Source organism: Hyperolius riggenbachi, chromosome 3 (genome assembly GCF_040937935.1).
Source record: "Hyperolius riggenbachi isolate aHypRig1 chromosome 3, aHypRig1.pri, whole genome shotgun sequence".
Lineage (NCBI taxonomy): Eukaryota > Metazoa > Chordata > Amphibia > Anura > Hyperoliidae > Hyperolius > Hyperolius riggenbachi.
Genome location: NC_090648.1, coordinates 386,838,920 through 386,864,446, shown reverse-complemented (window position 1 = coordinate 386,864,446; position 25,527 = coordinate 386,838,920). Strand labels below are relative to the sequence as shown.

Here is a 25,527-nt window from a genome sequence, read left to right as displayed (position 1 = left end):
GCCTATTGTACATTACGCACTTGGTGAGAGAAGCCCGCCCATCCCAAGGGCACATCTCAATATAAATCTAGCCAAAAATATTTTAATGAATAATTAACAAGATCTACCTGGAATAGTTGGCATGGAACGGCTTGCAAAGCTCATTTGCTTGAGGACAGATGTAGTCTGTGGTGCTGCAACATGTGTATGGTCTGAGAGATTGGTGTCACTCATAAATTCCTGTTTCCTGGAAAGCTGTAAGACAAAATAATAATGTTCTAATAGTATTCTTCAAAGGTTATGGCAATATTATATATTATTACCCTGCAATAGCTGTTCCTATAATGCAAAGCACAATTTGACATGTCTGCAAAACTGTGTTTAATACCCATTAGAAAACTTAATACAACTTTATTTTTTTAAGGCTTGTTAACATGAACATTTATATTTAAAATGTGTTTCATTTGCATTATGTAATACTTAATCATAAACTGAAACACAAGTTTGCACTGCTACATAATATCTCTCAAAAAATCAACTGCTGCATTCCATACAGTAGCAATAAAAAGTATGTGAACCCTTTGGAATTATATGAATTTCTGCATAAAATGGTCATAAAATGTGATCTCTGATCTTTATCTAAGTCACAATTAGAGATGGCCCGAACCTCCGATTTTTCGTCAAACGTTTGATTCGCGTGAACTTTCGCGAACCGCAATAGACTTCAATGGGTAGGCGAACTTTGAAAACTAGAAACACTTATGCTGGCCACAAAAGTGATGGAAAAGATGTTTCAAAAGGTCTAACACCTGGAGGGGGGCATGGCAGAGTGGGATAGATGCCAAAAGTCCCGGGGAAAAATCTGGATTTGACGCAAAGCAGCGTTTTAAGGGCAGAAATCACATTGAATGCTAAATTGCAGGCCTAAAGTGTTTTAAAACATCTTGCATATGTATATGTTACGGCCAGAACACGTAGTGTGACCACTTCGCGTTCTGGCTAGCCACTTCGGGTTCTGGCCGGCCAATGTGCGAAGTGGCCACAGCGGAGCGGCCAATGTCAGAAATGTAATTACTACACTAAGCTACAATGTATTTTACGGCCGTCTCGCTGCGGCCAAATGTATAACAACTTGCTTAATTTCATTAAATATAGCCGGCGACAATGTAATAGAGGAAGCCGCCGGCTTTCGCACTGCCTCCTCTCCTCCTCCCCGTGCCTCCTATACGATACGGAGCAGCTGGCGGGGACACGCGTGTCCCCGAGAGTCGTTCGTCGCGGCAGGGGAAGCAGAGCACACGCTCTGCAGGAATGGCAGGATTCCCCTGCCGCGACGAACGACTCTCGGCTGCTCCGTATCGTATAGGAGGCACGGGGAGAGGCGGGGGGGGGGGGGGGGGGGGGGGAGGAGGAGAGGAGGCAGTGCGAAAGCCGGCGGCTTCATCTATTACATTGCCGCCGGCTATATTTAATGAAATTAAGCAAGTTGTTATACATTTGGCCGCAGCGAGACGGCCGTAAAATACATTGTAGCTTAGTGTAGTAATTACATTTCTGACATTGGCCGCTCCGCTGCGGCCACTTCGCACATTGGCCGGCCAGAACCCGAAGTGGCTGGCCAGAACGCGAAGTGGCCACACTTCGGGTTCTGGCCGTAACATATACATCAATCAGGTAGTGTAATTAGAGTACTGCTTCACACTGACACACCAAACTCACTGTGTAACGCACTGCAAACAGCTGTTTGTGTAGTGACGGTCGTGCTGGACTGATGCGCACCATGGCCAGAGTGCAGGCCGTGGCGGTTTTCAAGCCCAGTGCTTTAAAACATCTTGCATGTGTATACATCAATCAGGGAGTGTAATTAGAGTACTGCTTCACACTGACACATCAAACTCACTGTGTAACGCACCGCAAACAGCTGTTTCTGTAGTGACGGCTGTGCTGGACTGGTGCGCACCATGATGAGAGTGCCGGAGATGGCAGCTTTCCAGCCCATATAGTCGGGCTGAGGTAGCTGAATGACAGAACAGTGACTGTCCAGCTGATCAAATTTGGTCTGTCCACAATGAAGCAACAACCTTATTATCTTTGGTGCCCAGCTTCGCTTGCCTCAGACACCTCCAAAACTGCACCAACAGCAGGTACTTCATCATCCTCATCCTCACAAGTTACGTCCATAGTGTCGCCGCCTAACTCAGACATATGAGGTGGTGTAACTTGCTTAGCGCCTTCATCTGGTTGTAACAAAAATGGCTGTGAATCAGTTAATTCCCCACCAAATAACTCCTGCGAAGTGTCAAATGCAGCGGATGTGGTGCTTGAAGTAGCGCTGGTGGCTGCAGAAGATGAGGTGTTCTGTGTTAAATAGTCAACCACGTCCTGACAATATTGCAAGTTGATGGGACGTGCCTTCTTCTGAGCACTGTACTTTGGACCAGGGCCGCACAAATCACATCAACATGACCTCGCACAGACCTGCTGGGTGGCCTTCCACTGGGTCTGCCTCTACCTCTGCCTCTACCTGTTTTGTTCGTTTTGTCCATATCGGGGGGATGAAGTGAAAGGTATGCACTGCCTTTACTAATACAATGTGCAGTCACACTGGTGCAGTTAACAGGTATGCACGGAGTGGTATACAGTATTACACTGCGTACGCTCATGTAGGTGGGTGGGAGCACAGTGAACAACAGGTAGGTATATACAGTGGGTATTACAATATGCACCTGTCACACACAGACAGGTACCAGACAAGCACAGTGACACTGCGTGCGCTCACATAGGTGGGTGGGTGCACAGTGAACAGGTAGGTATATGCAGTGGGTATTACAATTTGCACCTGTCACACACAGACAGGTACCGGACAGGAACAGTGACACTGCATGTGGTCACGTAGCTGGGTGGGTGCACAGTGAACAACAGGTAGGTATATGCAGTGGGTATTATAATGTGCACCTGTCACACACAGACAGGTACTGGACAGGCACAGTGACACTGCGTGCGCTCACGTAGGTAGGTAGGTACACAGTGAACAACAGGTAGGTATATTCAGTGGGTATTACAATGTGCACCTGTCACACACAGACAGGTACCAGACAGGCAGAGTGACACTGCATGCACTCACGTTGGTAGGTGAGTGCACTGTGAACAACAGGTAGGTAGGTATATGCAGTGATGGGTAATACAATGTGCACCTGTCACACACACAGGTAGTCACTGAATGTGCTGGGGCTGGCTGGCTGTGGCACACACAGTAGGAATTACCAATGCTGTCTATGCAACACAAGTGTCAGTGGGACACACACACACACACAAAAAAAATAGATCACAAGAACAAGATTAGCTCTCAAAAGAGCTGTTGTGGGGTGCTTTTTTAGCAATAAGAATCAGCAAGGAGCAAGTTAAGAAGCCTACAAGAGCCTAACTATGCTTTCCCTATGAGAGTCTGAAGCAGCTGTCCCTTCTCTAATTACTGCAGGCACACGAGTGAGTAAAATGGCTGACGCTGCCTGCCTTTTATAAGGGGGGAGGGGGGGGGAGTGGCTCCAGGAGGGAGTGTAGCCTGATTTGCTACAATGTGCTTGCTGACTGTGATGTAGAGGGTCAAAGTTGACTCTAATGGTGCACTATGGGGGCGAATCGAACTTCCGGTAAAGTTCGCGGTTCGCCTGGAACCGTTCGCCGGCGAGCCGTTCGGGCCATCTCTAGTCACAATAGACAATCACAGTCTGCTTAAACTAATGCCACACAAATAATTAAATGTTTCCATGTTTTTATTGAACACACCATGTAAACATTCACAGTGCAGGTGGATAAGTATGTGAACCCCTATAGACTAATGACATCTCCAAGAGCTAATTGGAGTGAGGTGTTAGCCAGCTGGAGTCCAATCAATGAGATGAGATTGGAGGTGTTGATTACAGCTGTCCTGCTCTACACAAAAAAAAACTCAACTGTTTTGGGTTTGCTTTTCCTAAGAAACATTGCCTGATGTGAATGATGCCTCGCCTAAAAGAGCTCTCAGAAGACCTACGATTAAGAATTTTTACTTGCATAAAGCTGGAAAGGGTTATAAAAGTATTTTCAAAAGCCTTGCTGTTCATCAGTCCACGGTAAGACACATTATCTTTAAATGAAGTTCAGCACTGCTGCTACTCTCCCTAGGAGTGGTCTTCCTGTAAAGATGACTGCAAGAGCACAGCACAGAAGGCTCAATGAGTCAGGTAAAGACTTAAGAAAGTCTCTGGCATATGCTAACATCACTGTTAGCGAACCTATGATATGGGTCAAGGCATGTTAGGGAACAGATGTGAGCTGAGTAATAGATGCATTTATTTCACACACGTGTCAAAGTTGGAACAGACAGTAATGACTCAGGAACACCTCTTCAAATTGACAACAGGTTTATTAATGTATCAAGGGCCATTGATACAGGCATTTATTGAAGAAATGCAACCGAAAATTGGTACACAGCTGATGTTATAGGGTTACAAGTATGCAAAAATATACACTCCCTGAGGCTGGCCAGGATATTTGTCATTATTACAAAAAACAACCACAGATCAATAATTCGTGAAGCCAGTAAACAGTTAAGTCCATATTCCTAGAATTTTCCTCCCATATGTAAATGAAAATCTCCACCTCCTGGGTGATTTGAGGAACCATACGTGATCACTGAAAGAGGAACGGGGAGACATCTGCATTACCTGGTATGTCTAAAACAAGCACCGTTAGCTGTCTACTACAACAATTGTGGTCTCATGTTTTGCAAACAACTATGGAAATAGCAACCAGAAACTTCTGAGGTTAGACAGGGGGCAATCCACTTGACATTTCAGTCTGTATGCTGTTATGCACATATTGTCACAGTAAATACAATGTTTAATATAAGCAACATAGAAACTTCATTCAACATGGCTGAGAGTCCGTTTTATTTCAGCAAACAAAATGTCCACCATAGATACAAGAGACACTTCACATCTTTGTGACATGGAACTAGGGATGAGCTCTCAGAATCGGAACAGGCTCTGAATTTTGCATTGGAATTTGACAGTTCCGAGTAAAATCACAGAAATCGGTCTGTTCCGAGTACAGTACCATGTTCTGTTCTGCCATTAAAGTAAATAGTGCTGATTTCTGTGGTTAATAACAAAGCCCCCGTAAATAGAGTTGGGCCGAACGGTTCGCCTGTGAACGGTTCCATGCGAACTTCAGTGGTTCGCGTTCGCGTCCCGCAGGCGAACTTTTGCGGAAGTTCGGTTCGCCCCATAATGCACCATGAGGGTCAACTTTGACCCTCTACATCACAGTCAGCAGGCCCAGTGTAGCCAATTAGGCTACACTAGCCCCTGGAGCCATTCCCCCCCTAATAAAAGGCAGGCAGCGGCGGCCATTAGGCTCACTCGTGTGCCTGCGTTAGTGAGAGTAGGGCGAGCTGCTGCAGACTGTCTCTCATAGGGAAAGATTAGTTAGGCTTAGCTTGTTCCTGGCTGCATAACTGTTCTGTGAACACACCACTGCATACCTGTACTGTGAACCCACCACTGCATACCTGTTCTGTGAACCCACCACTGCATACCTGTTCAGTGAACCCACCACTGCATACCTGTTCAGTGAACCCACCACTGCATACCTGTTCAGTGAACCTGCCACTGCATACCTGTTCAGTGAACCCACCACTGCATACCTGTACTGTGAACCCACCACTGCATACCTGTTCAGTGAACCCACCACTGCATACCTGTTCAGAGAACCTGCCACTGCATACCTGTTCAGTGAACCCACCACTGCATACCTGTTCAGTGAACCTGCCACTGCATACCTGTTCTGTGAACCCACCACTGCATACCTGTACTGTGAACCCACCACTGCATACCTGTTCAGTGAACCCACCACTGCATACCTGTTCCGTGAACCCACCACTGCATACCTGTTCAGTGAACATGCCACTGCATACCTGTTCAGTGAACCCACCACTGCATACCTGTTCCGTGAACCCACCACTGCATACCTGTTCAGTGAACCTGCCACTGCATACCTGTTCTGTGAACCCACCACTGCATACCTGTTCAGTGAACCCACCACTGCATACCTGTTCAGTGAACCTGCCACTGCATACCTGTACTGTTCAGTGAACCCGCCACTGCATACCTGTTCTGTTCAGTGAACCCGCCACTGTATTCCTGTTCAGTGAACCCGCCACTGCATACCTGTTGTGTTCAGTGAAACCGCCACTGCATACCTGTTCTGTGAACCCGCCACTGTATACCTGTTCTGTTCAGTGAACCCGCCACTGCATACCTGTTCTGTTCAGTGAACCCGCCACTGCATACCTGTTCTGTTCAGTGAACCCGCCACTGCATACCTGTTCTCGCCATGGTGCGCACCAGTCCAGCACGGCCGTCACTACACAAACAGCTGTTTGCGGTGCGTTACACGGTGAGTTTGGTGTGTCAGTGTGAAGCAGTACCTTAGTTACACTACCTGATTGATGTATACACATGCAAGATGTTTTAAAGCACTTTAGGCCTGTCATTTAGCATTCAATGTGATTTCTGCCCTTAAAACGCTGCTTTGCGTCAAATCCAGATTTTTCCCGGGGACTTTTGGCATGTATCCCACTCCTCCACCTGGGGGTCCAGGTGTTAGACCCCTTGAAACATCTTTTCCATCACTTTTGATGCCAGCATAAATTTTTTTTTTCAAAGTTCGCATCCCCATTGAAGTCTATTGCGGTTCGCGAACTTTTACGCGAACCGAACCTTACGCGGAAGTTCGCGAACCCGGTTCGCGAACCTAAAATCGGAGGTTCGGCCCCACTCTACCCGTAAATACTATTGTCACCAAATTTGTGAAAAGACCATGTCGTTTTTGAGAAAATTGGTTTTAAAGTTTTATAGGAAAAATGGTTTTTAACCACTTCCCCTTCCCAGGGACGAGAAACTACTTTCCTGCAAAATGCCATAACTCTATGCAGTGTTGTACCTTACTACGTCCCTTCCCACTTGCCCCCATGCACTCCCATGATCGTTACCACCGCTAACTGTTAGCCGGGAGATCAATGAATGGGAACAAAGTTCCCAATCATTGATCTAAGTGCCCGTGTGAATAAACGGCGCCATCTATTAGATGGCGCCCTCATTCACAGCAATACATACTTACACATCCACGCATTACTTCCTCTATGCGTAGTAGTACTACGCATAAGGAAGTTATGCGCAAGGACATCTTATAAGACCTATTTTTACTTTTTAAATTGACCCCTTACCTCCTACACGCCCCAATTTTTTTTTTTGTAAAAAATAAAAAAAAATACAATAAGAAAACCATAAATAGTTAACTTAGGGACTGAACTTTTTTATTATGTATGTCAAGAGGGTATATTACTGTTACTTTATAAATTATGGGCTTGTAATTAGGGATGGACACAAAACTGAAAAAATGCACCTTTAATTCCAAATATTGGCGCCATACCCTGTATTAGGGAGCATTTTAAACATTGCAATACTCAGGACAAATGGGCAAATAAAATATGTGGGTTTTAATTATGGTGGCATGTATTATTTTACAACTATGATGTCTGAAAACTGAGAAATAATGAATTGTTTTCCATGTTTTTCTTCTTTTTCCTGTTAATATACATTTAGAATAAAATAATTCTTAGCAAAAAGTACCCCCAAAAGAAAGCCCAATTGGTGGCAAGATATAGATTGTTTTATTGTGAGGCACAGACTAACCAGCAGGCTCATGGTGACCCAGAACTCATTGGAGTGTGTAAGGGACTACAATGGTCCTAAAAGCCCCCATACTAAGATGTTAAGAAAAACAAAAGTTTGCTTTAATAAAACAGAAAGAATTTGCGATAATTCAGGTTGGAGTGAGCTTGAGATGTCTCCCAGAGCAACACTGCTGAATATATGCAAATTAACCATTGTACCCTTAGAAGCTAAACACACCTCCAGAACCGCTGGAATGCAATGATGTGTCAGCTTGTTAATTTGTACAGAGCCATAATAATCCAACATGCATACAGACTGTTTCGGATTGTTTGATCCTCATCAGTGCATGGCATGGATTAATTTGTTTTATTGTGATAAGTAATAATAAAGATATAGGCGAATGAGTGGAAGGAGTGCTGACAGGTGAAAAATGCTCTGGTTTTTTAAGGGGAAAAACCCTTGGAGGTGAATAGAGATGGCCCGAACGGCGAATGGTTACCGGCGAACTTCCGGGTTTGCGATCGGGGAGAACCGCAAACTTTTCCGGAAGTTCGGTTTGCCCCCATAGTGCATCATGAGGGTCAACTTTGACCCTCTTCATCACAGTCAGCAGGCACATTGTAGCCAATCAGGCTACACTCCCTCCTGGAGCCACTCCCCCCTTATAAAAGGCAGGCAGCATCAGGCTTTTCACTCACTCGTGTGCCTGCATTAATTAGAGAAGGGAAAGCTGCTGCAGACTCTCATAGGGAAAGCTTAGTTAGGCTCTTGTAGGCTTCTTAGCTTGCTCCTTGCTGATACTTATTGCTAAAAAAGCACCCCTCAGCAGCTCTTTTGAGAGCTAATCTTGTTCTTGTGATCTATTTTTTTTTTTTTGTGTGTGGCCCACTGACACTTGTGTTGCATAGACAGCCTTGGTAATTCCTACTGTGTGTGCCACTGCCAGGCCCAGCACATTCAGTGACTACCTGTGTGTGTGCCAGGTGCACATTGTAATACCCATCACTGCATATACCTACTACCTGTTGTTCACTTCAGTGCACCCACCAACCTACGTGAGCGCACACAGTGTCACTGTGCCTGTCCGGTACCTGTGTGTGTGTGTGTGACAGGTGCACATTGTAATACCAATCACTGCATATACCTACTACCGATTGTTAGCTTCAGTGCACCCACCTATCTACGTGAGCGCACGCAGTGTCACTGTGCCTGTCCGGTACCTGTGTGTGTGTGACAGGTGCACATTTGTAATACCAGTCATTGCATAATTGTTCACAGTACCTGTGTGACTGGACACTGCGTAATATACCACTTCAAGCATACCTGTTAACTGCACCTGTGTGACAGCTGCACATTGTATTGTAATACCAGTCACTGCATACCTTTCACTGCATCTGTGATTGCACATTGTATTATACCTGGCAGTCAGTGTATACCTTTCACTTGAATGGATGGCAGACTTGCCCCCCATAACAGATTCTCGTTAAAGGTAGTAAAGTCGATTAGTAGTGTCATATACAGCAGGGCCTCGAAAGTCCTCCTGTATTGTTATTTTTTGTCACAGCCTCGGGACTTGCATGCCATGCCTGCTGCCTTCCTTGGAGGTGTGGTGATAGCCGTTTCTCAGGCTCCAACTCCGGACTGGAATTGAACCCTGACTCCCCGGCCATGCACTTTCTTTAACAATGGTAGAGAAAAAAACATCGACAGTATGAGCAGCGATGGACTACTGGGTGCGCAGGTTTGACCTGTGGCCAGAGCTGTCACAATTTGCCATCCAACTTCTGTCTTCCCCTGCCTCAAGCGTCCTGTCAGAAAGGACCTTCACCTGCACTCTCATCATGGTGCGCACCAGTCCAGCACGGCCGTCACTACACAAACAACTGTTTGCAGTCACTGCATACCTTTCACTGCATCTGTGACTGCACTTTGTATTATACCTGGCAGTCAGTGCATACCTCTAACTTGAATGGATGGCAGACTTGCCCTCCATAACAGATTCTCGTTACAGGTAGTAAAGTCAATCTGTGTCATATACAGCAGGGCCTAGAAAGTCCTCCTGTATTGTTATTTTTGGTCACTACCTCGGGACGTGCATGCCATGCCTACTGCCTTCCTTGGATGTGTGGCAGCCGTTCCTGCTCCCACTCTGGACCGGAATTGAACCCTGATTCCTCGGCCATTACCCGTGGACACTCACAATGGCAGACTTGCCCTCCATACCAGATTCTCATTACAGTTACTGAACAGCCAGCAGAAAATGTAGTTTAAAAAAATAGATGTAAGCTCTAACAATGGTAGAGATAGAACCATCGAAAGTTGATAAGGCAGTCAGACATTACCTGATATCACTGAGGAAGAGCAATCTCGCCATGGTGCGCACGAGTCCAGCATGGCCGTCACTACATAAACAGCTGTTTGCAGTGCGTTGCACAGTGATTTGGTGTGTCAGTGTGAAACAGTACTCTAATTACACTCCCTGATTGATGTATACACACGCAAGATGTTTTAAAGCACTTTAGGCCTGCAATTTAGCATTCAATGTGATTTCTGCCCTTAAAACGCTGCTGTGCGTCAAATCCAGATTTTCCCCTGGGACTTTTGGCATCTATCCCACTCCACCATGCCCCCCTCCAGGTGTTAGACCCCTTGAAACATCTTTTCCATCACTTTTGTGGCCAGAATAAGTGTTTCTAGTCTTCAAAGTTTGCCTTCCCATCAAAGTCTATTGCGGTTCACGAAAGTCCGCAAGAACCGAACTCTTGCGGAAGTTCGCGAACCCGGTTCACGAACTGAAAATCTGAGGTTCGGGCCATCTCTAGAGGTGAAGTGGTTAAACTGGGTAAAATGACACTTTGCTGTGGTACACTATACTGCATGCTGAGTTCTTCATTCACATTGTATGCATTTCATGGAAACAAACAGCATGGCATCCGTCCTCCCAAGCCTCATTAACCCCTTGTCACCCATGCAGGCTGGAATAGCCAGAATGGGTGACAAAGGGAGGCCTCTTTAACATGCAATTTTTTTCAAAAACTACATGATCTTTTCACATCTTTTTTTACCATGTTTCTACTGACCTTCCTAACAAACATGGCAAATTTGGTGACGATAGCATGTACATTTTGCTCTTAACCATGGAAAGTGGCGCCATTGACTTCAACAGAAAATGTCTTCCCAAACACGAATATTGGATCACAAAATTCTGTATTTGTCTGCAGAGCACAGAATTTTGACGATGTCGGAATTTGGCTGTTCCGATCAACTCTACAAAACAAATGATAATGGCATGAAGCAGCATAAATCTGTACATTTTCTCCTTTAGGAAAGTATCAAATGCACATTGAATTCAAATGTGGGCAAATTTGTGTGCCCACCACCACAAAAGGTTACTGTTCTTCTCAGATAGGGGTTTATTCACAATTCTTTTGAATTATCTCACCTTATTTTTCACTGTAACTATAAGGAACACTAATTCATGAGATAAAACAGATGAGGGTCCTGAATCATGTAACTCCGGTAATAATGTTGTACGCTGCTTGCGCACTGCATTTTTACTGGTACTTTCATCAACTGAGTATCACATTGTGTATCACCACAACCCGCAGCATATGGGTAATGTGAGAATTTATATGGTAATGCACTTCATGCACAGACATATTACCAGAGCTACGTAAATCAGGGTAGTGGTAAGATAAATCATGGTATAAGACATATACGGGGGTTGAAGGATAATTATTGAAGGCCGCTGCTGTTATTTTTGGGTGCGTTACCACTTCCTCCTGCTGCCTTTCCCTCAAGGTCTGGGGTATCCTACTGTCCCCTACCAAAACACTTAAAAAAGGAATTTCAATAGAGGGTGGCGCTGGACTTATTTTGACTTTTTATTTAATAGATTCTAATTCACAGAAAAGATTATTTATGTGTATCCAAACACAGTAAAAGAAAAAAATATATATCTTTCTTCTATCTAAAAGTCCTGTAGAATCTATACCAACACCGTGGATTTATGTATCAAGTTTGATCCTGAGGAAGATAGCCATATAGCTATCGAAACTAGAAATTTTTGCTCATCCCATGGTCCACCTACACAGGCCTGGAGACCGGTGGCTGTGTGTGGAATGCAAGGTGGAATGCAGGGACACCCATGGGGAAGTGACGTCACTTCCAGATAGCAATCTGCCCGGAAGCCGCGTCTCCCCGGCGAATAAAGCCGCTACAGGACTGCGGGACTACGCTGACAGACGCAGCATGGAGGGCAGCTTCTTTGAATCTTCAGAGTGGAAGCGAACTGCGAGGCTACCGGCCGGAGCCCGCAGTGGAGTACCTACAAGCTGCTAGAGACGTGAGTGATCTTATATAGCAATTTTTAGTAATTGCTTCTGCACCAATAGTTGTTCGAAGTGCAGGGATCAACTCTGGAGTAACAAATGCTTGCATCCACTCTGCAAGATCCGCACCATCAAAAATCCATCTTTATTAATTAATCCATAAAATACAGGTTCAAAGCTGTGTGAGTAAGTAGAAGGTGACACACAGGCGTTTCGGGCTGCTTCAGTCCTTTCTCAAACCATCACAGACCCATTCTGGTATTTTATGATCTTTTATGGCAGTAAGACTCTGTACATACGGGAAATCTATTTGTGTATAATACACTGAGTTCACAAGTTATTAACCAGCGGACAGTCCCCAGATAACAGTATCTTGTGCAATACATAATTCTACGGTGTTGGTATAGATTCTACAGGACTTTTAGATAGAACAAAGATATTATATGGGAATCAGGTGTCTCTAGTGTGAATGGGGTGCATGGTGATCACTTGAATGTACTGGTATAGTGTGATATAACCATCTATTGGCAGTCTATTATTAGGAATTCATGTTTGATGGACTTTAGGGTTTGAAACTTGATTCTCTCAGAATTTAAAGGGATACTGTAGAGGGGTCGGGGGAAAATGAGTTGAACTTACCCGGGGCTTCTAACGGTCCCCCGCAGACATCCTGTGCCCGTGCAGCCACTCACCGATGCTCCGGCCCCGCCTCCGGTTCACTTCTGGAATTTCAGACTTTAAAGTCTGAAAACCACTCCGCCTGCATTGACATGTCCTCAATCCCGCTGATGTCACCAGGAGCGTACTGCGCAGACACAGACCATACTGGGCCTGCGCAGTATGCTCCTGGTGACATTAGCGGGATTGAGGACACGGCAACGCAGGCGCAGTGGTTTTCAGACTTTAAAGTCTGAAATTCCAGAAGTAAACCGGAGGTAGGGCCGGAGCATCGGTGAGTAGCTGCGCGGGCACAGGGTGTCTGCGGGGGACCATTAGAAGCCTCGAGGAAATTCAACTCATTTTCCCCCGACCCCCTACAGTGTCCCTTTAATTGCATTTCTATGTTATTTAAATATTTATAATTTTTCATTTATTCCCTTTGTACCTATTTATCTATAGTAAAAAAATGGAAATCTGCACAATTTAGAGTACTATCAATATCATATTTATAAGGGAGTATATATATATATATATATATATATATATATATATATATATATATATATATATATATATTATTTTTTTGTCCTGTGTTTGGATACATATAAATAATATTTTCTGTGAATTAGAATCTATTAAATAAAAAGTCAAAATAAGTCCAGCACCACCCTGTATTGAAATTCCATATAAGGGGGTTGATTTACTAACCTACAGTAAAATTGTCATGCACACACAATTATTAACTCATGATCTCTCCTTGGGGATCATTCATTAAATTGCTGTGTACAATCTTACCGCTGTTTACACGAGAAACATAATGCATATTGTGCACCTACTGCAATTTGCGTTATGTACACAATGCATGCATAATGTACATATTATACATACCTCGAGTTGCTCTATATGTGTAACATACAGACAACATTTTTGAAAAACCACATACAATTAAAATTAGTCACACGTTTTATAAATAAGCTGAAAAATAGAATGTTTTAAGAGTCTAATTTTGTTTTTCTGAAACAGAGAAGAGATGAGGAATTTCACTTACTCTTTTGGACTCTGATGTTTTTTCATCAACAAACACTACACTGCTTCTTTTTGTTTTCTTACGAGATCTTCGTAGCTTGACTTCATTTTCACTTGTTACTGAAACCGAACCATCATCATGTCCTTGAGGTTTTGGTTTAGACATCCCAACTTCAAGATCAAAACTTGGAAAACAAAAAGTAAATGAAAAAATATAAACAAAAGCATACCAGAGCACTAAAGTCACAGGTGTTAAAGAGGAGCTGTTAGGTATAAGGTCTCAGAGAAAATAAACACATATATCAGTAGCTAAAGATTGGCTGTACTTACATTACATATGCATTTCACTGTCCACGTTTGTACTTCACATAATTTTTATATAGTATTTGCAGAGAATGATGCTCCTGACAGCTCATGGCAGGCTCCATGTTTGTCTGTCTCCTATGAAGCCAAATATGTCGTCATGTCCTGCCTGCTTCCTGATGATTCCACTCTCACAAACGCTGGTAATGAATAACACTACTGTGCAGTGAATATTAATTAGCCATGTGGCTAGGAACAATAGCGGACTCCTGCAGTGTACTCTGCCCGGAGATTTATTAGTGCTGTGAGCTAGACTGTTACATGCTGTTGAAACTTGAGCCTCACTAGCAGCCAGGGGAGGGCCCCAGAATGCTTTGCAGTATCTGTTATTCGGCTTGCGTCCTCCTTAGGAGCCTGGGAATACGGAGCCTTGCTGTCAGCAAACATCTAAAGTAAGAGAGATTTTTAACTGCAGTATTGCCTTTTTGGCTTCCTTCTAAACTGTTTAACACAGGAGAATAGAGGTTTAAATTAGCTTTTGCAGCCTGACAGTTACTCTTTAAGTCACTAATATCTGAAAAGGATGTGATAACACAAGAGTTAATTAACACCTGATTGTGGGCCTTTTTACCAGAGCTAATGCCAGGGGGAGTACCACCCATTTTAGAGTCCTAGAAGATCTGGATAGATTGCTATATGCTTGGGAAGAGGGAAACTGAAGACCTGGGCCTATGCAGGGGAGGATGAGCTCAGATGCTAAGCTTATTGCACTGTGTCCTGAGGGAAACAGGAGATTAGGATTATGATATTACCATCTTGGCTCATGGCTGAGGAATGGAGAAACCTTTGTATATTGCCATTCAAATCTAAGACATTGACATCTAGATTTTGTGGAGAGAGGTCCCTCGCAGGCTTTTTTTTTCCACTATACATTTTTCTTGATGTCTTTAGAATTTAAATACAATTGTTCAACAAAAAGTTACTTTGTATGAAATCATATCATTGAAGTACACGCATCCATTTAACTACATAATTCTCAGAAAAATATGTGTATACAAGGCCTTTAAAAGCAAAAGCTATATATTAGAATACAATGAATTCTAGTATTCAAACAAAAATGTACTTGGATATGTAACTTATAGAACTTAGAGAGAAAACCATAACCAACCAGTATCTTGGCATTTACAGCTGGTTGGACATAGAACCACTCCAGTAAACTTATTAGTGGCTGATATCAGGGTCTCTGAGGCTTTGGAGGCTTTATTATTAACGGTGGAAGAGGTAAATGTCCGGTCAGGTCTGGTTTTGTGGGAAGTCCACAAAGGCCGGTGCTTAGGGCGGGAGGAGAGCAAGGGTGCATGGGCTCTCCTCATCATGCAGAGCTGCCAGACCGGAGCATCCGTGTCCTGTCTATTGGCACTTCCTTCGTCCTCGAGTCTCTCTTCAGCATGCTCTACTCGTGGAGTGCCCCTCCTCCCGTCTCTGACACTGAGGGGAGAAGTTAAACAGAGACTACTCCAGCCAGGAGATTCAAAGAGGACGACGTGGACGGACTGGTTACTACAGAAGGGGCACTGTGGGCAGTGACGCATCTGGGAAGAGTATAGAGTACTGGAGGGGAAAAAACACAGAGACAACGGGAGCCCAAATGGTGCAGTATGTCTCAATAAATAGGTGTTCAAAAAAACTTCTGAAAAAGGGGTACTCACAAAGGTGGGTTGCACACGGGGAAACCGACCGCTTCAAGCAAGTGGAGTGTTTAAACCTGACTCCATTTAGGTATACCAGCAATCCTGGGTCTGGTCGCACTCTTAGCAAAAAGATCCTGCGTACCTTGATTACCACAGGTGGTGGGATCCCACCTTGGTTCAGGTGCATAAGGTTCCCCACCCAGGCAAGTGGGGGGAATATGGCACAGAAGTGGTAAAGAGGCGCCCAATTTCTATAAAATACTCTAAAATCAATAAAATAACAAAATGGGATGGCTTATCTCACCGGCGGCAATTCACTTTGATAAGGAAGTTTAATTGGAGATTTAGCACAGGCAACGCGTTTCGTGGGACCAAGCCCACTTACTCAGGCCAACTAAAGTGCCGTTGTGGTCTAACAACCGCATTTGAGGTGCCCCAAATGCGGTTGTTAGACCACAACGGCACTTTATTTGGCCTGAGGAAGTGTTCTTGGTCCCACGAAACGCGTTGCCTATGCTAAATCTCCAATTAAACTTCCTTATCAAAGTGAGTTGTCGTCTGTGAGGTAAGCCACCTCATTTTGTTATTTTATTGATTTTAGAGTATTTTATAGAAATTGGGCGCCTCTTTACCACTTCTGCATCTGGGAAGAAGAAGAAGTACATCTGAAATCAGTGGAGGAATTGCGGGTAATTAGAGGCTTTTTCATGTTTCTGGCTCTGCGTGCAGCATGTTCTCCCTTGGTTTAGTTATCTGCCAGGCCAGCCTTGACAGAAGCATTCCTCTAGCTAGCCTGCTTCCACTGACATTACTGTATTTCCACTCCCGATTCTTCAGCCTGAGTCCCCTACTTCCATCATTGCCAGCCTAGAAGCATCCAGCAGTATCGTCATCTCTTACTTCCTGCACACAGCCCACCTCCTGATCTCAGTGACCAACTCCAGGGTCAGCACATAAGAGCAGGTGGTAATATATTGTGAAAACATAAATGTTACTGTTACCCCTGACTTTAATGGATGCCATAAATGCTGTGACCAGAGATAGATATGGCGGCTTCCATATTTAAATCCTTTTAAACAATGCACATTTCCTGGCTGTCCTGCTGATCCTCTGCCTGTAGTACTTTTAGTCATAGCCCCGAACAAGCATGCAGGTGCTCTGACTGAAGTTTGACTGGATTAGCTGCATCCTTGTTTCAGGTGTGAGATTCAGACACTACTGATGCCAGCCTTCATTTCCCTCCCTGTCAGGTCAGTTGTAATCTAAAGGAAACCTTAAGTTTCCTATACTTACCTGGGGCTTCCTCCAGCCTCCCCAAAGTCCATCAGATCCCTCAGTGTCCTTTCGGCCTACTTGGTTGTGCTGCTGTCACTCCTCGGTCATGCTCCTGTAGCTGGCAGCCATCAGAGGAGCTCACCATCTAATCCCTCCCATAGTCATAGTCTAATATCCTACCACATTATTATTATTATTTACAGGGCTGGTTCTAGACCTTTTACTGCCTGAGGCAAACCTGTGAGGATGCACCCCACCCCCACCCCCCTTACAGATTTGGAATGATTGCACAGCACGCGGCTATTTACTTTGCTTCATATAATGTTCTCATGGGACATGCTGCAGCTCAACACAAAAGCACATGGGCTGGCTGTGAGTCTGTGCCAAACAAACTGCTTACACTGAGCCACTCCATTCCTCCTCAGTCAGGACAGCAGTGCCACCTCCTCCGTTCTGCTGTGCAAGTCAAATGAAACACTGTTGCTCTCCTGCCTCTTCCCTCCTCACTCACTGTCAGACTCCTCACACAACAAGCTGCTATTCCTCACCTGCTTTATCTCCTCCTACTCTGACTGCATGCTGTTAGTGTAAACACAGTACAAACATGCTGCCTCTGCAATCTCTGCGCCTGGTGCAAATGTTTCACCTTGATTCATGAGAGAAGCGGCCCTGATTATGTATTTATATAGCACGCCACTGACCTCTTCTGCAGCACTTTAGAGAGTACATAGTCATGTCACTGACTGTCACAATCTAATCCTACCATAGTCATAAATCAGGGATGCTCATCCAGATCCGGGTACCCGGGTAAACCCGGGTACCCAACCATTTTTACACTATCTGGGTCGGATCCAGATCCAGATACCTGGGCCAATATCTGGATAGCTCTATGCGGGTGTCTGGCCGCATAATCCGGATACCCGCGGGTACCCACGGATATCCGACGGGTATCTGTATCTGGGTACTGTAACAAGGGAGATGATGTCATTGAGCCAATCAGAGGGCTCCCAGCCAATCAGAGGGCTCCCAGCAGAAGCCCTGGCACCCAATCACAGACGGGAACCCTGGCCAGCCCCCCTGTGTAATAAGGAGGGCTGGCATGATGAGACTTGCTTGTGTGGCTGGCTGGCTGGCTGGTCACTGACTTGCTCCAGTGCTGTTGGCTTAGCAAGTGCTGCCTGTATACAGTGATAAACCTAAAGCTTTGAGTGCTAAACACCTTCACTACACTATTGTTCCATTGTTGTAATTGTTTGGTTTCATTCACTCAGTTAGGTCCTGTCTGTGTCTGTGTGTGCTGTGCAGGCCAGCAGGACAGTATAGGTTAGGGAATAGAATTACTGTGTTATTGTATTGTATTATATAGTTAGTTAGTACTGCAGTTAGTTGTTAGAGAGAGTAGTACTGTGTTAGCTTACTACAGATTACTGCAGTGCTGCTGTGCTGAGCATAGTCAGTGTGACAGTTAGACAGATAGTGTGCACTGTCTGTCCTCTACTCTGCGGTCTGTCACTCCGTGCTGATTTGATGTAAAGTCCAACCCCGATTTCATTAAAGTAAAAGTACCCCACATCATCTAGTGACATCATCACGTATAAGTTGTACTATGTCTGCTGGCACCGGCAGCCGGGGGAGGGGCAGCAAGGGCAAGAGGACAGGGAGCAACATTACGGCCACCCTCAGAAGGTCTGCCGTGACAGTGTTGACCCCAGCGGGCAGCCTACCCTCAGTCAGTGAGCTTTTCGCTCCAGGCGCCACGATTCAACTTAGGGTTTTTAGCCGCAAGGAGTTTGAGGAGGATGTTCTGGGTTTTGAGGAGGGGGGTATGATGTTGATGATGGGATGAAGGTTCGTGACTACCATCCACAGGATGGGGATGCTCTGACTGTGAGGAGGAGGATGCATCGGTGGGTTTGGCACGGAGGATCAGCATTGCAGACAGTGGCCGTGGAATGCGAGACCCACCACATCCTTCTGCCGCTACCACCAGCCGCACCACTCAACCCCCAACCGCCACAGGGAGAAATGCCGCAGCATCCCATTCAGGCCGCAGGGGAATCTTCACCTCCCCAATCTGGCGGTTTTTCACTCTGCCCTCATTGGACAGCAAGTTTGCCATATGCAATGTGTGCAAACTACAGATGAGCAGAGGTTGTGACCCCTACAAGTATGGCTCCTCCAGCTTCATCACCCATCTGGCCAAAATACATGTTGTTGAGCATGAGGAGTTCAAGAGGCTGAAGCAAGCTGGTGCTGGCTCCCACCGCCACAGTGCCACAGGCCACTGCTGCTGATACCACCACCTATATTCAACCCAAAACACAATTGCGGTGTCATTTTTTGGAGGTGTCTGGGCTGAAAACTGTCATGTCCCAGTTGTGTGATTGGACTTTGGATACAATGTGGGCTGCACGACCGCTGTCTCCTGATGTTGACAGCTTTTTTTTTTTCATTTTATGTCCAGCAAATAATAAATTAGTGTTTCCCTTTAAAAAAACCATGATGCATCATTTACCCTAAAAACCCCTTTTAAAGCTATTTAAAGGGCACTTCCGGTTTTTCTATCCAGATACCCGAATAGGTCGGGTACCCGCGGGTAATTTGGTCAGATACCCGAATTCACTTGGGTATCCGCAAGGTCGGATCCGGGTACCCAAATCGGATCCAGATATCTGGGTACCCGGATCCGGATCCGGGTGGGTATTAAAAAGTACTACTTGAGCAACCCTGGTCATAATCTAATGTCCTACCATATTATTATTATTATTATGCAATATTATTATTATTATTATTATTATGTATTTATACAGCACTGACATCTCCTGCAGCACTTTACAGAGAACATAGTCATGTCACTGACAGTCCTCAGAGAAGCTCACAATCTAATCCTGTCATAGTCTAATGTCCTACCAAATTTTTATTATTATGTATTTATATTGCACTGACATCTTCTGCAGCACTTTGCAGAGTACATAGTCATGTCACTGACTGTCCTCAGAGGAGCTCACAATTGAATATCTGCCATAGTCATAGTCTGGCCATGTAGCAAACACCTGATCTTTCAGCTGCAACAGCTGAGCATTGTTCCCCTCCTTACTTTGCCTGCTGGAAGCCTTCCCATATTACGCTGCATCATCATCCCGCTACTTTAGGTAGTACCTATATAACATAAAAGTGGTAAGATTGTACAATCAAGATCATTGATAGACATCTTTAGACTCTGGAGGGGCGATTGGTGAAAGTTGGCCTAGGGTAATGAAAAGTACAAGTCCGGCCCTGCATCCGGTACCTGGATGTGTCAATGTGGTAACAGATCATGGGTTGGATACAGATCTTTACACTAAGCCGACAGATCGTAACAACCTACTGAGGACAGACTGCTTCCACAATTCTGCAGTAATGAGATGTATTCTAAAGGCCAGTACTTGAGAGCCAGAAGAAATGCAGGTGGAAAAAAAGGCGGCACTGATATCCATAGATTCTTTATTGAAAAATGGTGGTATTCCGAAAAACCAAGGGAAGGGACAAATCCCGTTTGTACAAACTTATTGTAGACAGTCAGGTCTGGTGAAAGGTAGAGATGTCGTGAACATCAGATTTTGCATTCGCGAACGTCGAATCCGAACATCCGGAAAAAGTTTGGATTCACGTGAACCGGGTGAGCCTCCATAGACTTCAATGGGCACGCGAATTTCACAAACTACAAAGACTGTTTCTGGCCACAAAAGTGATGGAAAACTTGTTTCAAAGGCTCTAAAACCTGGACAGGGGCATGGCAGAGGGGGGTCCATGCCAAAAGTCCCACCAAAAATTGCAGCGTTAACACAGAGTCAGATTTTAACACAGAGTCAGGGATTTTAATCCCTAAAGGGCAGACATCACAGTACATTCCCAGATTTTAGAAAAAGGGCTGCTTCAAAATGTCCAGAGTGGTAATATAAGGGTTATGCCCGCTTCACACTGACAGACCAAAAGCAGCGTTTACCGAGATGGAGCGGTCTGTAAGGCCCTTAGGTGTGTGGGCGCTGCATGCACGTTCAACTAGCTCAGTGTACAGCTGAATTTTTATTTTTGTCTTGGGCCTATTTGTGAAAGTTATTGATAAAAAATATTTTGAAAGTTATTTATGTATAGAAAAGGGATTTATACCAAATTAAACAATACAAATGTATTTATAAAAAATGCTAAATTTCATGGCAATATTTATATCATTTCAATGATAATTTTCAAAAAATGTTAAGGCTGCAGGTGTCGGGCTGACAGCAGGCCTGTCTGCCATTCGTGGTGGGGATGATGTGGTGGTGTCACCCAACTCTAATGCAGAGTCACACAGTGAAGGTTTGCCGCCAGTTGCCATTGGTGTTCAGGGGGTGGCATGCTGGCAACAGGCCTGCCACCATTCATGGGGGGGGGGGGTGGAATGTGGTGGTGTCACCATCAATTCCAATGCAGAATCATGCAGTGGAGGCTTGCAGCTGGTTTCCATTGGTGTTCAGTGGGTGGCAGGCTGGCAGCAGACCTGCCTGCCATTCATGGTGGGGGTAATGTGGTGGCGTCACCATCAGCTTTAATGCAGAGTCATGCAGTGGAGGCTTGCCGCCAGTTGCCATTGGTGGTTAGTGGGTGGCAGGCTGGCAGTAGGCCTGACATTCGTGGTGGTGGTGCCACCAATTGTCATGCAGTGGAGGCTTGCAAACAATGAAATTCAGGCTACCTAAAACATCATCAAGGTGTCTGAAGAACGAAGAACGAGAAGGGAGAGTAGTGGTGGTGAGGGGTAAGTGTGAACTGGCACCCTCCTTTTTTTATTTTACCTTGTTTGACAAAGTTAATTATGAAAAATGTAAAAATACACATATAACTTATGTGTGGTTTTGCCATATTGAAAATGTAAAACTTATTCATAAAATTCTACAATTTTTTTTTCTGAAACGTAAAGTCAGCAGGTGTCACGTTGGCAGCAGGCCTGCCTGCCAATTGTGGTGGTGGTGCCACAATTCCACTGCAGAGCCACGCAGTGGAGGCTTGCAAGCAATGGAATCACTTCTTGGCCTGTTGGCTAATATCAAGTGTAGTATCTGTTGTTATCAGTTTCAGCGGAAGTAAGCTCTGACCCCCCGGAGTGATGAAAAAGGGGGCACCTTAAACAAGTAATCGGGGGAAGGGTCACCCCAGATCCTCTAGTAGAGATGCCTGCGCCGAAGGCAAAGGGGCAGGTTCCCTTCTGGAGGAACAACACAAAGGGCCCTGCTTTGTTGGGGCTCGGGGCCGCCCATGCATGTTTTTGTGGAGTTTTTATGCACTTTCACTTTTTCAGTGCATGGGCATAAAGCCTTGCTTACCCCTAGTCACTAGTAGAAGGGGAAGAAAGGGTGCTGCTGCTCCTAATCATAATATCAGGAACCAGAGACGATCTGTACCTGTGCCATAAAGAAGTTGTGCTGTGTACAAATACCTGTGCTCTCTCAAGTTGTGAATGTAAAAACAATCTCTAATCCAACAAAACTGAGAAGCATCGCACAGAAAATGTTGTTGTAGATAAATTGCAAGCTTGGACAAGAGCTGTGGGGAGTGGACATTCCGCTGAAAAATTTGATGGTAATGAACACTGCAAACCTCAGCCCTGACCATCTACAAAGGTTGACTTTCAAATTGTGCCACATGCAGGGGCGGTGCCAGGGGGGTGCTTTTAGGTGCTCAAGCACCCCCTAGAATTGTCCGAGCACCCCCAAAGCACCCCCTGGCTTGAACTGACTTCAGGTGTCTAAGAGACGCCGAGTCAGTTCCCAGCGACAGCCCGAAGCAGCAGAGCAGGGCTACAGTAAGATGGCTTCCGAAAGCCCTGCTCTGCAGACTTGCAGTCTGCAGTGCAGGGCTTCGGGTGGCCATTTTCCCGTAGCCCTGCTCTCAGCGTGGGCAGGAAGTCACGTGACGTCGGGAAGGATCGTGGGAGCTGCGCGCCACAAGGAGGTCGGGACAGGAGGTCGGGACAGGAGGTCTTCTGACTGTAGGTGAGTAAATGGGTTTTTCTTTTTCAACAGGTGGTGCTGATTGTGGTCAGATCTGCTGAGGATTGTGCATATTGTGGTCAGATCTGCTGAGGATTGTGCATATTGTGGTCAGATCTGCTGAGGATTGTGCATATTGTGGTCAGATCTGCTGAGGATTGTGCATATTGGGGTCATATCTGCTAACGATTGTGCATATTGGGGTCATATCTGCTAACAATTGTGCATATTGGGGTCATATCTGCTAACGATTGTGCATATTGGGGTCAGATCTGCTAATGATTGTGCATATTGGGGTCAGATCTGCTAACGATTGTGCATATTGGGGTCAGATCTGCTAACGATTGTGCATATTGGGGTCAGATCTGCTGAGGCTTGTGCATATTGGGGTCAGATCTGCTGATGATTGTGCATATTGGGGTCAGATCTGCCAAATTATTGAACGTGTTGTTCAAATCTGCTCACACAAGCATGCAGCAGGTCAGGGGTTTCTGACAATATTGTCAGAACTGACAAGATTAGCTGCATGCTTGTTTCTGGTGTAATTCAGTTCACTACTGCAGCCAAATAGATCAGCAGGGCTGCCAGGCAACTAGAATTGTTTAAAAGTAAATAAATATGGCAGCCTCCATATCACTCTCACCCCGGGTTCACGTTAAATGACAGTTAGTCCCGCCCTCATCCGGTCATGACCACACCCATTTTTTGCCCATCAGCTACCCCGGAAATTGGTCCAGCACCTGCATAGCACCGCCTAAAAAAAATTCCTGGAGCCGCCACTGGCCACATGTACTGGAACTGGCCTGGGACCATCCGAGTGCCAGCACCCTGCAAATATGCCCGCAAGCTGGCTTTCCTGTACAGGCAGTTCCTTCACCATGAGCCTTCCATTCATCTGTGTGATAAGCTCTTCTTTGAGTGTTGGGAACAACCGACATCGTTTTTCACCCATCGCCCACACAATTACCTTGCTTTGAATAGCCTTCCCTTTTGTTTCTATTGTTCTGCCCAGGGATCATGCTCTAGTTCTCTTGCAAAACTGATTTAGCTTGAAATACTCTTTTATTGTGGTCAGATCTGCTGAGGATTGTGCATATTGTGGTCAGATCTGCTGAGGATTGTGCATATTGGGGTCATATCTGCTAACGATTGTGCATATTGGGGTCATATCTGCTAACGATTGTGCATATTGGGGTCATATCTGCTAACGATTGTGCATATTGGGGTCAGATCTGCTAATGATTGTGCATATTGGGGTCAGATCTGCTAACGATTGTGCATATTGGGGTCAGATCTGCTAACGATTGTGCATATTGGGGTCAGATCTGCTGAGGATTGTGCATATTGGGGTCAGATCTGCTGAGGCTTGTGCATATTGGGGTCAGATCTGCTGAGGATTGTGCATATTGGGGTCAGATCTGCCAAATTATTGAATGTGTTTTTTGTTTAAATCTGCTCACACAAGCATGCAGCAGGTCAGGGGTTTCTGACAATATTGTCAGAACTGACAAGATTAGCTGCATGCTTGTTTCTGGTGTAATTCAGTTCACTACTGCAGCCAAATAGATCAGCAGGGCTGCCAGGCAACTAAAATTGTTTAAAAGGAAATAAATGTGGCAGCCTCCATATCACTCTCACCCCGGGTTCACGTTAAATTACAGTTAGCCCCGCCCTCATCCGGTCATGACCACACCCATTTTTTGCCCATCAGCTACCCCGGAAATTGGTCCAGCACCTGCATAGCACCCCCTAAAAAAAATTCCTGTAGCCGCCACTGGCCACATGTACTGGAACTGGCCTGGGACCATCCGAGTGCCAGCACCCTGCAAATATGCCCACAAGCTGGCTTTCCTGTACAGGCAGTTCCTTCACCATGAGCCTTCCATTCATCTGTGTGATAAGCTCTTCTTTGAGTGTTGGGAACAACCAACATCGTTTTTCACCCATCGCCCACACAATTACCTTGCTTTGAATAGCCTTCCCTTTTGTTTCTATTGTTCTGCCCAGGGATCATGCTCTAGTTCTCTTGCAAAACTGATTTAGCTTGAAATACTCTTTTACTTTTGATTTTTTTTTTTTTGGGGGGGGGGGAGGTGTATAACAAAAACAAAATAAACCAACAGTTAATGTGTCGAGTGGGAGTATCCCACTCAACCGGGCTTGGGCATCACAGTATGCTTACTAAGAGGGGCATACAAACATCAAGAGGAGCTAAGCGTTGAAAAGTGGTGAGACCCCAACAGTTCTGCCACTTTGTGTTTATAGCAAGGGTCCAGTAGCGTTGACACTTAATATAGGTCGTTCTCCTTTAACGATTTTTATACGGGGGTCCCTCCCTCAACAGGCAGGACAGCATGAAAGACACCATTTGAACAAGGATGGATGCCAAGATAGCCAGCTCCTTTTCCTCACCGAGGCGGCCACAAAAGGTCTTATCCTCCCCCCAGCCCCACAATGACACTGTTCTGTTTGTGGAATATCACACAGACACAGAGCAATGCAATAGTGCAAACACAACACAGTGATAACAGAGGTC

General features: G+C 45.2%; 1 protein-coding gene across 4 annotated transcripts in view; it reads right to left on the bottom strand.

Annotated features, from left to right (window-relative positions):
- Positions 1 to 25,527, bottom strand: part of DOCK2 (dedicator of cytokinesis 2) — a 566,587-nt gene that overhangs the window by 70,402 nt on the left and 470,658 nt on the right. For all 4 annotated transcript variants that reach the window (XM_068277401.1, XM_068277402.1, XM_068277403.1 and 1 more), the window contains 2 exons: positions 13,737 to 13,899; positions 108 to 234 (listed from right to left, as the gene is read on the bottom strand). In XM_068277401.1, coding sequence (XP_068133502.1) covers positions 108 to 234; positions 13,737 to 13,899 — 290 coding nt within the window. The remainder of the gene's footprint in view (positions 1 to 107; positions 235 to 13,736; positions 13,900 to 25,527) is intronic.